The 12,234-nt window shown below is 40.3% G+C and overlaps 1 protein-coding gene across 1 annotated transcript in view; it reads left to right on the top strand.

Annotated features, from left to right (window-relative positions):
• The window catches only part of DPY19L3 (dpy-19 like C-mannosyltransferase 3), a 103,990-nt gene that overhangs the window by 38,804 nt on the left and 52,952 nt on the right, over window positions 1-12,234 (top strand). Inside the window, exons 4-8 of the mRNA XM_004704713.3 lie at window positions 2,373-2,463; window positions 7,773-7,894; window positions 8,477-8,622; window positions 10,327-10,450; window positions 10,987-11,121. Of these exons, the coding sequence (XP_004704770.1) occupies window positions 2,373-2,463; window positions 7,773-7,894; window positions 8,477-8,622; window positions 10,327-10,450; window positions 10,987-11,121 (618 nt within the window). The remainder of the gene's footprint in view (window positions 1-2,372; window positions 2,464-7,772; window positions 7,895-8,476; window positions 8,623-10,326; window positions 10,451-10,986; window positions 11,122-12,234) is intronic.

Raw genomic sequence — 12,234 nt, 5'->3', positions numbered from 1 at the left:
GATTGTTTATTCCACCTATCTTATGTAGATAGACAGGCAGAGACAATAATAAGCACAAAAACAGGACAGAGGAAAACAAAGCAACAAAAGAAAATAAAACAGCCATGACCAAAAAAAGAGAAAAGCCTATAAATAGTTCCAGGTCTGTTTGTTGACCTTTAGGGGTGTTTTCCAGTTAAGTCTGATGGGGTGCCACACCTTGACCCCAAAATCTACTTCTGATATTCCCTGAGAACTTCGTTGCTCTGCTCCCCTTGCTGTTCTGTTGCACACCCTTAGTGGTTTTCCTTGGTGTGGTGGGGTCAGATCAGGCACAATTCCTGCACTCTCTCTCCAGTGTTGTCCCCCGCATCGCTATGGGTCGTTGAGGGATGTCGTGTCTCATAGTGGGGCCGGCCCTGTGGCCCTCTCTGTGCATTGGCTGCTCTGAGCAGGAATATCATCCTCAGGGTTTGGTGGGCCAGGATGTACTTCACTCTCTCTTCCTACCCCTTCATTTGCTCCTGTGTGGTCAGATCACACATGTCCCTCTCCCTGTGCTGTAGCTTCAGTGCTGTCCTCTGAAGTAAATTCTTCTGTGGGGAGGGGAGCTGTCCAGGTAGTTGGGATTGGGGTTGGCCCTTTAGACCTTTATTGGTTCCCTGCTTCATGCTGGTATGTTGCATTCACATCTTGGAGCACCATGTTGAAGTCTGGCCCCGCTACTTGTTTTACTTTTTAAAGAATTATTTAAACATCTATAAAATAGATGTAAAAATACCTGTAAAAGTAGTGTTAAAAATCATCAAAACTCCAAGAAATAAAAATGTAAGTTTAGTCTGAGTTTACATGAATGTAGGGGGACTATTTCTAATTTTTTTTTTTTTTAAAGAGGAAATAGCTTGAGGTAAGTAACCTAGTTACATGAGGAGAGAGAAGAATAGGAAATCAACTATTGACTCATCTTAACATGATTCACAGAATCCTACCGTCCTACTTACTGAGATCTATGAAGATAGAGGGAATAAGCAGTCATGTACCAAACCACATCAGTCAGTGTTCAATCATTGCAAGAGGTAGTATATGATCCAGAACCAGTGATATTTAAGGAAAAGGCTACAGTGAATTTATTAGCAAAGAATAAGGTTCCAAGAATTAATAGATTACCAATTGAAGTATTTCCACAAGCTGATGACTCCTTGGCCAACCAACTGGAAAAGATTCGTATCTGTGCACATTCCAAAGATGGCCCCACAGAATGTGGGGATTACGTCACAAGGCGCGTACAAGTGAAACTTGCGGAGGCTATTTCAGCAGCCGTTTAGCAGCTCTTTGGGAGGGGGATGCAGCCCTGGGTTCCTGTGGAGAATTGCAGCCTTGGAAATACAGGGACACTGTGAGTCAGAACCGACTCGATCGCAATTGGTTTGGGTTCTTTAGAAAAACAAAGACGAAATCTTCATTCAGTTCAAAATGGAATTGTCAAATTAAGGCTGAAGTCATTCACTTCCGATGTGCCATTGCCTGGGTTTTCCAATGTTGGCTCCGCGCAATCCTGGCCGTTTTCTCAGGTTGCGTTATAAAGATTTGTTGATGTGGCTGTGCATCAAGACCTTTCAGGTATCAGCTATCACGCCTTGTATCTGCATGAACATAGTGCAAAGACCTTATGGGAAAAGAATATTTCCTTATTTGACTAAGGTTAGGTCAGCACAAGCTTACAGGAACTGCTGTTAGAAAAGGCTGCTTTTAAAATTCACCGTGGATTCTAGAATTTCATGTCAGGATGTAAAAATGGGGTTAAAATTCAGCTTTCAGACAAGACTATCTGCATACACCAAGTGCCTTTGAGTTCAAGTTCTTATAGACTGCCACAGGGAGGGACCTTCCTGGTCGGGTCAAGGTGGTAGATGGTGTGGTTAGGTAATAGTTGACACTCAGATAGAGTACTATGCTCTCTAGAACTGAATTATCTTGAAGCCTCAGGACAATCCTAGGAAGATTTGTTTTTAATTTTTCCATTTTACCAGGAGAAAAGGAGCCTGGTGGCTCAGTGGTCAGACATTCAGCTGATAGCTGAAAGGGGCAGTTCAAACCCACCAGCCACTCCTTGGGAGAAAGATGTGGTAGTCCACTTCTATAAAGATTATGTACATAGAAGTCCTGTGGAGAATCCTAGTCTGGTCTCCAGCGTCACCATGAGTCAGAATTGGCTTAACAACAAAGGATATGTTTTCTTTTTTCTACTCACCACTCCACTTCAATGACCAGCCTTCTGTTCTTGTATGACACTCTTTCTTGAAACTCTATTTCAGAGTTTTTTCTCTTTGAAGTTGTTTCTGTATCTTATTTCTGTAGTGATGATAGATAACCAAAGCCTAGCTTTATTTCAGGAAGTGGAGCGAGAAATCTCCTTCAGAACCGAATGTGGACTGTACTATTCCTACTACAAGCAAATGTTGGAGGCACCAACTCTCAAGCAAGGTAATGACAACTAGTAGCTCCACTTTGGGCCTTTGGGGTTCTTTACAGTATTTCAGGCAAGACATTATGCAAAACTTGTTTTGTTTTTGGAACTTGTGTATCTTTTTCCTTGTGAGTATCTAATTGGTTTATGAAAATACTATGCCCTGGAAGTTCTACGTTAGGGTTTCCCCCCTAAAAAACTGGAATTGCACTGGGCAGAGCAGAGCTTTTGTAGTAGGCAAGCATCGAGCAACTCGCTCTGAGTTAGTGCACCCAGTGGCGTCACCTAGGAAGGTACTCTCTGATCACAGTGATTTTTGCATAAAAGCTGTTTTTCTCAAACCTCATTTTTTTGTGATGGCTGATTTAGAGAACAGTGTGCTGCTGTGAAATTTTGGTTCCTGCTCCTGAAAAATGCCACGGAAACTGTTTTGATGTTAGAGACAGCTTACAAGGACAGTGCTATGGGAAAAACTCAAGTGTGCAACTGTTTTTCTTGTTTCAAAAATGATGAAATGTCAGTTGATGACAAACCTCGTTCTGGACATCCATCAACTTCCTGAAAGGACAAAATTGTCAACTTGTATATTTGGATTCATTCCACCAGGTCAGACTGTTAATCAAGCTTTCTCTTTAGAGGATCTGAAAAGATTGCATAACTATGAGAAAAAAAGGCCTGATTTGTGGCAGACAGGAAACTGGTTTTGCCACCAGGACAATGCACCTGCTCATACAGCCGTCTCAATGCACCAGTTTTGAGCAAAAAACAGTTTGCCTCTCTCGTCCCACCCACCTTACTCACCTGACCCAGCACCGTGCGACTTCATTTTGTTTCCAAGAATGAAGAGGGACATGAAAGGACAGCAGTTTAACATAAAAGAGGTGAAGAAAAAAACAAAGGAGGTGCTGTCAGCCATCCAAACAGTTGAGTCTGAAAAATGTTTCAAAGGATGGAGTCACAGATTTGACAGATATATTAAATGTAATAGTACTTTGAAATTGATATGGTTGTTTTATTAAAAAAAAATTAAACACATAGCTTTGAAAAAAAAAGTCCGTTTGAGGGGTGTACCCCCTTTTAAGCTTTATGTAATGCTCCTCTCCTTGCCTTCCAACTTGGCCCCATCCCCCAAGTGTATTTCCCATTAATTGGTCGTTAGATCCAGGCTTGCTCAAAATCAGGATTCATAGATAAATATACAAACAGGGCTTCAAAAAATTTAATGGGAAATGTTCATTATCTTACATTTAATTTCCAAACTCCCTCATATAATTTGTAGCTGTTTGTTTCTGAGTTAAGATAAACTAATCCACTATTTTCTTTGCCAATGTTTGTTACCTGATGATAAGGCACAATTCCTGATGGTTATCTCAAACTATTAGCTCCATAATAAAACCCACGTGGCATCAAGCCAGTTCTAGCTCACAGTCTCACAGGGGTTCTGAAGTGTACGTCCTCGTGGGGGCAGATAGCCCCCTCTTTCTCCAGAGGTGTGATTGGTGTGTGTGAACCTTGTGGGACATATAGTGGGATTTCATTTCATCTTCCTTCCGTAAATTGTAGATGGAATTCGGTCCAAAGTAGTGTTCTCTTGTCTACTAATGGGTAGCCCATAGGTTCAGTTCATTAAGGAAAGGCAGGATAGACAGTGCTTCAGTCCTTCACGTCCATTCCATTGAATTAGAGTCAGGTTTTTCTCGTTGACCATGGGATCACCTTCAGGCTGAATTCTACAAATCCATGATGAATATAGCTATTTTTTGTTTAAAGCTAAGATGACAGGGTTTTTACTTGCTTACTCTCACTTTTTCTTAATTCAAGAACCTTGGTTCCTACTGTCTTGTCCTTGGCATGACCCTAGTGACCTTTGGAAATGGCCTTGGCTTGGTGCAAGAGAAGCTGTTACAGGCCCATTGATGTATCTCTGACCCCTGACTTGGAACCAGCCATTTCTCCAAGGTGCCCTATCTCATTTTAGTGGCCATTTAGAGACCACAATCTGGGTATGAAAATATCTAATAAAAATTTTTGAAAAACAGGTTCCACAGAGTTGAATCTGACTCATGGTCACCCCTTGTGTAGGACTGTGTCCCAATGACTGGGCAGTTTAAAGAACTGGATCTCCAGGCCTTTCTTCCTGCGCACCTCTGGTATATCTCACCCCCAGGTTCCTAGTAAGCAGCCTAGTATTACCCATTTGCATCATCCAGGGGCACTCTTGGAACTAAAAACTAAAAACATTTATTGCATTGATTTCAGGCCTTTTAAAGTGGTCCAAGGGAGGAAAGGCTTAGAGTTTTTTCCATAAGAGATAATACATTATGAATATCGCTATTTTTCATTTAAAGTTAGGATAGGATTCTTTAACTTTTTAAAAAAATATTTGTATCTCTCTTTTCTTAAAACCTTGGTTCTTACTGATAGTAGCATTATCATGTCCTTGTTTCCTGCTGTATGTGGAATATAATACTGATACTGCTGCTAACCACAGGGTCCCTGAAACAGCTTAGATTGCCCTTGGGTTCTTTTGATGCTCCCCCAGCAGTGGGCAGCCACTCTGGACTTTGTGTGGCTAAGTCATCAACTCTGTAGGTTTATTTTACTTTTGGCTTTCAGGAATTAGTTTGACGTTTTAAAATTTTTTTAATTTTAAACATTCTCAAGTTTATTTTCTCCTTTTTAAAAAAATCATTTTATTGGGGGCTTTTATAGTGCTTATAACCATCCATCCATCCATCCATCCATTGTGTCAAGCACTTTGTACATATGTTACCATCATCATTTTCAAGACATTTTCCTTCTACTTGAGCTCTTGGTATCAGCTCCTCATTTTTTCCCTACCTCCCTCACGGACCCTTGATAATTTATAATTTTTTTAAACTTTTTTTTTAAAGAGTGCCCGGTTCCAGCATCGAAGCTGAACCATGGAGCACTCAGGGAAGCCTGTGTCCAGCCCTTGCCTCACAAAACCCACTACCACCAAGTCCTTTCCCACCAATAGTGACCCCATGGACAGAGTAGGACCACCTCTGTGTTTTCTGGGCTGTAAACCTTTATGGGAAAGACAGCCTCCTCTTTCTCCTGGGCAGCGGCTGGTGGAGTCAAATTGCTGACCTTGTGGCCAGCAGCCCAAGTCTTAACTCACTGTGATGCCGCCAGGGTTTTCTTCCTGGCCAGTGAGGTAACCCTCTTTGTTAGCTTGGGGGTTTATTCTTCCACTGCTAATATTCACAATTCTTTATACGTTCTCATTGCCCCATTTTTACATAAAAAACTGCATTGTATATACGTCGTGTTTTCTTTCACTTAACAAAAATCTTAGATATAAAAATATTCCTTAACCCTTGTTTGCAAATGGATAATACTCCTTTGCAAGGATAACCATAGTTTATTCACGTCGTCTGCTCTTGATGAGCATTTGGGTCATTTATTCTCTCTTAGTACTGCAGTGTGAAGGCCCTTGTACCCACCCACGTCAGTTTGGACTTCCGTGAGTCTCATGTTGGCATGATTACTGGACATGGGCTTGCTAGATCTAAGGGCAAATGCATGTGCCATTTGATGGGTGTTCCCCACGCCTCTCCCAGCTGCAGTCTGGGAGAGTGCTTCCTGACAGCCTCCCTAGCAGAGCCTGTGGGCAGACTTCTTCACTTCTGCCAGGTGATAGGTGAGAAACGATGTCGCAGTGTAGCTTTCTAATTGTGTGTGTGTGTACAGGTGGGGGACGGGGGTACATCTTTTGCCAGTTCAACATTTTTCAGTGTCATGATCCCAGTTGCATTCATGTGCTGTGCAGGCACCATCAGTATAGTGGAATCTGTCCTCTGGGTGGGAGCCAGCCTGAGTGTTTTTCCATATGTTACTCCTGTTTGCATGTTTTCCTCTGTGCACTATCCCCTCATACCTGTTCTCATTAATCAACCCTCTTGTGGTAGCAATTGGCAGCAGAATTGCACTGAGTTTCTTTAACAGGTTTATTTCTTGTTCTCATTGCTTGTCTGTTGTGGGCCAGCATGTGGTTTGTCATCAGTCTTTACCCATCTCTGCTGGTCTACTTACCTCTTATCCCATTGTCCCATTTGGCTCTTTTTATAAAGCACACCCTCCACTGATCCTGTCTCATTAACATAACAATAAACCCATTCCCAAATGGGATTACAACTGTAGGCAAAGAGGGTTAACATTTACCATGCATATTATTTAGAGTACAGTTTAATCTCTAATTCTGATGCTAGTATGAATATTTAATAATGCCCATCAAAGACATGATTAGCTCAATAACGTAACCACTTCCATAGAGTGGATTCTAACTCATAAGCAACCTTAGAGGACAGAATTACCCCACAGAATTTCCAAGGCTGCATTCCTTACAGAAGCACTCTCACGTCTTTCTCCGGTACAGCAGCTGGTGGATTGGGACCAACTGAATGCTTAACCACTGCACCACAAGGGCCTCCTTCCCGATAAGAGTGGTAGTGAGGTGCCACGGCATCAGTTTGGACTCATGGTGACCCTCCTGTGTATAGCAGAATGAAACGCTACCCAGTCACGGGCCTCTTGTTGCCGCCACTCCATCTCATCAGTCATCCTTCTCATCCAGGCCTTCCTCTTTCACTGCCCTCCACCTTTACCAAACATGATGCCCTTTCTAGGGTCTGGTCTCTCTTGGTCACATGTCCATAGTTTGTGAAATGAAGTGTCATCATCCTCACTTCCAAGGAGCATTCTGGCTGTACTTCTTCCAAGACAGATCTGTTTGTTCTTTTGGCCGTCCATGGTACATTCGTTACTCTTCTCCAGCATCGGTATTGTTCACCAGCATAATTCACGGCATTGACATTTCTGCTTTGGTCTAGGAATCATCCCAACAAAGTAGAAGTTCTTCACTAACGTTCACATGAATATGAGGGGATTGAAAACAGCACGGCTTGAATCAGGCACACCTTGGTCCTCCAAGTCTGAGCCTTGCTCTTCAACCCTTTAAAGATGTCTTGTGCTGCAAATTTACCCAATGCCATGTGTCATCTGATTTCTTGACTGCTGCCTTCCATGAGTATTGATTGTGGATCCCAACAAGATGAAATTCTTGACAACTTCGGCCTTCTCTCTGTTTATCATGATGCTGCCTATTGGTCTAGTTTGAGGATTTGTATTTTCTTTACATTTAGTCATATGAGTGTAGAACTATGTTTTTTGCTCTTATTGCCAATATCAAGCACAAGTCTCTGATACATGCTAAAGAATCTGTGAGTAATTTTGAATGAATATGAATGATTGTAACTAAAAGTATTATATATTTTCCTCATTTTTCAAATATCAATCATAGGTTTACATGGCTTAATATACGATAATAAAACTGAATCAATGAGGACAATTAACCTCCTTGAACGAATGAATATTTACCAAGAAGTTTTTCTCAGTATTTTATATAGAATCCTACCCATACAGGTATGTTGTGTTTTGTGATATTGAATTTAATTTGAACTAGATGAAAGTCAAAATCTGCCCATTTTAATTGAAAGATTCAGCTGACATGGTATTAAAATAGTAATATCCTAATTTTCCAGATATGTATTATGACCTTTCTTTTTTGCTTATTTATTCTTTAACATATAAATACATCCTGGCTTATAGCATAATGTCTGTGTGGTCTAGAAGTCCATGTATATTCTCATTTGGAAACTTGTTATCACTGTTGAATGTATCTCTGACATTTTAAATTTGGGGAAATGAGCCAACCACAATGTCCATGTCATATGCAAATGAGGGAAAATTAGACCAAATTAGATGTAAAATGTGTGTGGAATCAAAAATGAAGCCAGGCCCCCAAATGGCTTCTATCCTTCTGCTCTTAGAGGTGGGAAGGAAAGCTGCCGGCATGGCTCTTGGTGAAGTAGGGTAACCTGGACTTATTGCGTTGCATTAACAGCAGCCTTCTGCATAGTGCATTTCCTATACTGTGCTTCTTGAATGGTGATGGTCCCACTATGGCTTCATTAACAAGCAATTTCTTATTGTTCCCTTTTACAGAAGTATTTAGAGCCGATTTATTTTTATATTTATACCTTATTTGGGCTCCAGGCAATCTATGTGACAGCCCTTTATGCAACCAGCTGGCTCCTTAGTGGCACCTGGCTCTCGGGGCTGTTAGCAGCTTTCTGGTATGTTACGAACAGGTGAGTTAAAAGTAATATAACACTCCCTTTTCTACAATGTAAGTGAGAATGAAGCACTTCATTTCCTCTAATTCAAGAACTTATTGAGCCAATTTGTTTGGAAGGGAACACGTTTCTCTTTGCATGTTCGTATTTATTTTTCTTATTCAGTATGAAAACCTTGCTTATTTATATTTCCATGTAATTAGTAGGATATTTAATAAGTCAAGAGATTTATCTATAATAATCCCAATTCTATTTCCAATTTTCTAAATAATCACTATTTCTCTAGCTCATTTTTTAAAGAAGTTTAATAATGGCTTCACTATCAACCTTAATCGGGTTGTGTGAGACTAAAAATTAGCAAAGCACAAAGGATCATACAAATGCTAAGAAGATCTCCTATCACCTATATAATATATACTATTAATTTCCAGATATTAGAGTCTTATGAAATCATGCACTGTTGTGCACTGTTGCCTGAGCTACAGTAGTAGCACCTATATTCAGTTAAGTAAGGGTCTTACAATTTGCTGCCACACTTTTTTTTGTGTGTGTGAATTGGGTGAAGGTTTGTAGGGCTAATTAGTTTTCTGTTCAACAGTTTATACACATTGTTTCATGTCGTTGTTCGCAATCCTCGTAATGTAACAATCCTCGTAATCTAACAGCCCTCATCCCACTTCCCTCTGTTTCCCATTTCTAGTCTTCCTCCTTTCCTTGGGTAAATGCTACCCTTATGATCTCAAATGGTTGATTATGTTGAGGACTGCATACCCCACTGATGTTATTGTTCCCCTTATATACCCATCTTTTGTTTGGCTGAAAACTGGTTCATGGGGGTATGTTCATTTCCAGACCTGATGGGTTACAAAGGCCATAGGCTCAGGGTAGGTCTTACAACTTACATACTAGCTCTAACTCTAGTTTTATTTTGTAATCCTAAACAAATTACTTTTTTTGTTATTTTGATGCACATTTATTATATACAAAGCATTTTTCAAATGATCACTATGTGTTCTTATTTTAACAACCCTTTAAAAGTATTATTCTCATTCTAGAGATGAGGAAATTGAGGTTGATAAGGTTAAGTAGTCTATATAAGTTCAGAGTTGATCCTTGGTTAGAATTCTGACATGCGATGTGAGACCACTATGGTATCCTGGCTCTTAACTTTTTAATATAGAACCTTATATTATTCCTGCTAAGAGTAAATTGAAACCAAATACAGTGCTGCTATTAGGAGTAAGTAAAAAGTGTTTATTGGATGGCTCATATGTGCAGGGTTAGTTCTTGATACTGGACATACAAACTGACCTTTCTTTGCACTCTGGGAGTTCATGTTTTAGAGAGGCGATTTTTAAAACGTCATTATCACTGCCGAATGCAAGACTCAAGTGTACAGCACTAAAGAAATACAAAGATGGAGAACAGAAAGCATTGTCTCTTGGCACTAAAGTTAAAATTAAAGTTAGGCAATTTGGCCTCATGCTTTCATGCAGTGTGTAGGTTGAAGTCAGATTAACATGAGCTTGAAGCTCAACTCCACCACCTAGCATAGCCCTAGACCAGCTACATACATTTTCTCAAGGTCAAGCTTGCGTTGCAAAATGATGATGACAGCAGCAATTAGTATTGAAAACCCGTGTCTGGATATGGTGAAAACCATTTTCATGAGGATTGTAAACGTTCTGACTTGGGCCAATTGTGGTTTCTTTTGTGCAGAATAGATACCACAAGAGTGGAATTCACCGTTCCATTGAGGGAAAACTGGGCACTGCCATTCTTTGCAATTCAGATAGCAGCAATTACATATTTCTTGAAACCAAAATTACAGCCTTTTTCTGAAGTAAGTACATACCGGTATATTTTTTAATTTCACAATTATTTTGAATTCACTTCAGGAAATGTGATATGTAGATAGTACCCCAGTGCGTGCGACTAGTTCTTCCTTAACCAATTATTTAACTGAAGTTAAATGAAGTTTTCTTTTTCTGAGCTTTTTCCTACTTTGCAAAGAAAATGTTTTCATATTTGATGTTAAAAATATTCTCTCCACAATCTACCCCTAAATAGTTGCAGCAAACCCACACACACATTTTGTGCAAAACTGTCAGGATTTTTAAGCCATTGCTCTTGGGATGTGATTTGGTGCGTTATCACCTCCATAATAGTGTGGAATACACATACCGTATGTGAATATTTATATGCAAAGTGTCACTTTAGGATATTTAGAGCTTGAGTAACAAATGCAAGAGTTTTCAGAGCAGCAGATTATCTTTTTCCTGATTGGTTTATGGAGATATTGGCTGCTCTTGAGAAAACTTGTCGGCAAGGCTTTTTAATATGAGAGACATGTAAATTATGCAAATTTTCATTTTACAGAGGCTGACACTTCTTGCCATCTTCATTTCAACTCTTCTCTTTAGTCTGACATGGCAGTTTAATCAGTTTGTGATGCTGATGCAAGCATTGGTACTGTTCACACTGGACTCCTTGGACATGCTGCCCGCACTGAAGGTAGGCTTTGCTGGCTCTTCTTCATTGAGGTTTGCATCATTGAGTAATTTGTTTTATAAAACAAGCTCATATGATGCACGGGCTTAGTAACAACTTGGTGCTGCTTCTTCACTCTTAATTTATAACGTTTATGCAGCCTGATTCACAAATATAAGATAAGCACTTGAAAATACCTTATCATGCTTGGCTAATATATCTCAAGGGACTTAAAGAGTATGAAACACATTTTCTGTTGTACCTTATAAAATTTCATAACACAATTTAACCTACCTCGGATGTGAACCTTTGGCTGAGTCAGAGGTCACATATGAAATAAAGCATATTTAAAAAGAGGCTTATGCTCTGTCTCCAGTCAGTACTATGACCACTTAGTAACATCCTTTTTTAACGTACAAAGAAGTTTAAATGAATCGTGTACATTTTAAAATTTGCTCCTAGTTAACTATGCTAACATAATTGAAGTATTTCCCAAGTGTAGTGAAAACTTGTGGGGCATGGGTAGCCCAGAGGTAGGATTCCTGCCTTTACACGCAGGAGACCGACCTAGATCCACAGCCAGTGCACTGCAGGCAGCCCCTCTTCATCTGTCAGTAGAGATGTGTGTGGTCCTGGACCTGAACAAGTTTCAGTGGAACTTTCCACTACGGTGGGCTAGAAAGAAAAGCCTGGTGATCTTTTCTTTTTCTTTTTCTTTTTTTTTTAATTAACCAATAACTGCATGAGTCAGATAGTCTGATCATGGGGATCGCACAGGACAGGGCAGCATCTTGTTCCGTCATTCACAGGATCTTCATGAGTCAGGACTGATTTGACAGCAGATAACAATGACTAAAAGGTGTCTCCAGATCCGAGGCAGTAGTGTGTCTCCAGCCCAGTCTGGAAGAGCAGCACATACTTACTCCACTCCAACAGAGAGTCTGGACATTAGTGTATCTGAATTAACACACTGCCATCCAATTGATTCCAATGCATAGGAAACACTAAGGGCATTAGTTGCTGACTGAGCCAACAGAAGCTGGCGTCTGATGTTGGCCCTTTCAGGGAGCCCACCCCAGATGCTATATCTTTTGATAGCCGGGCACCATCAGCTTTCTTCACCACATTTGCTTATTC

Source organism: Echinops telfairi, unplaced genomic scaffold (genome assembly GCF_000313985.2).
Source record: "Echinops telfairi isolate 266 unplaced genomic scaffold, ASM31398v2 ScPeMD7_2291;HRSCAF=2852, whole genome shotgun sequence".
NCBI lineage: Eukaryota > Metazoa > Chordata > Mammalia > Afrosoricida > Tenrecidae > Echinops > Echinops telfairi.
This window is presented reverse-complemented; position numbering and strand designations above follow the sequence as displayed.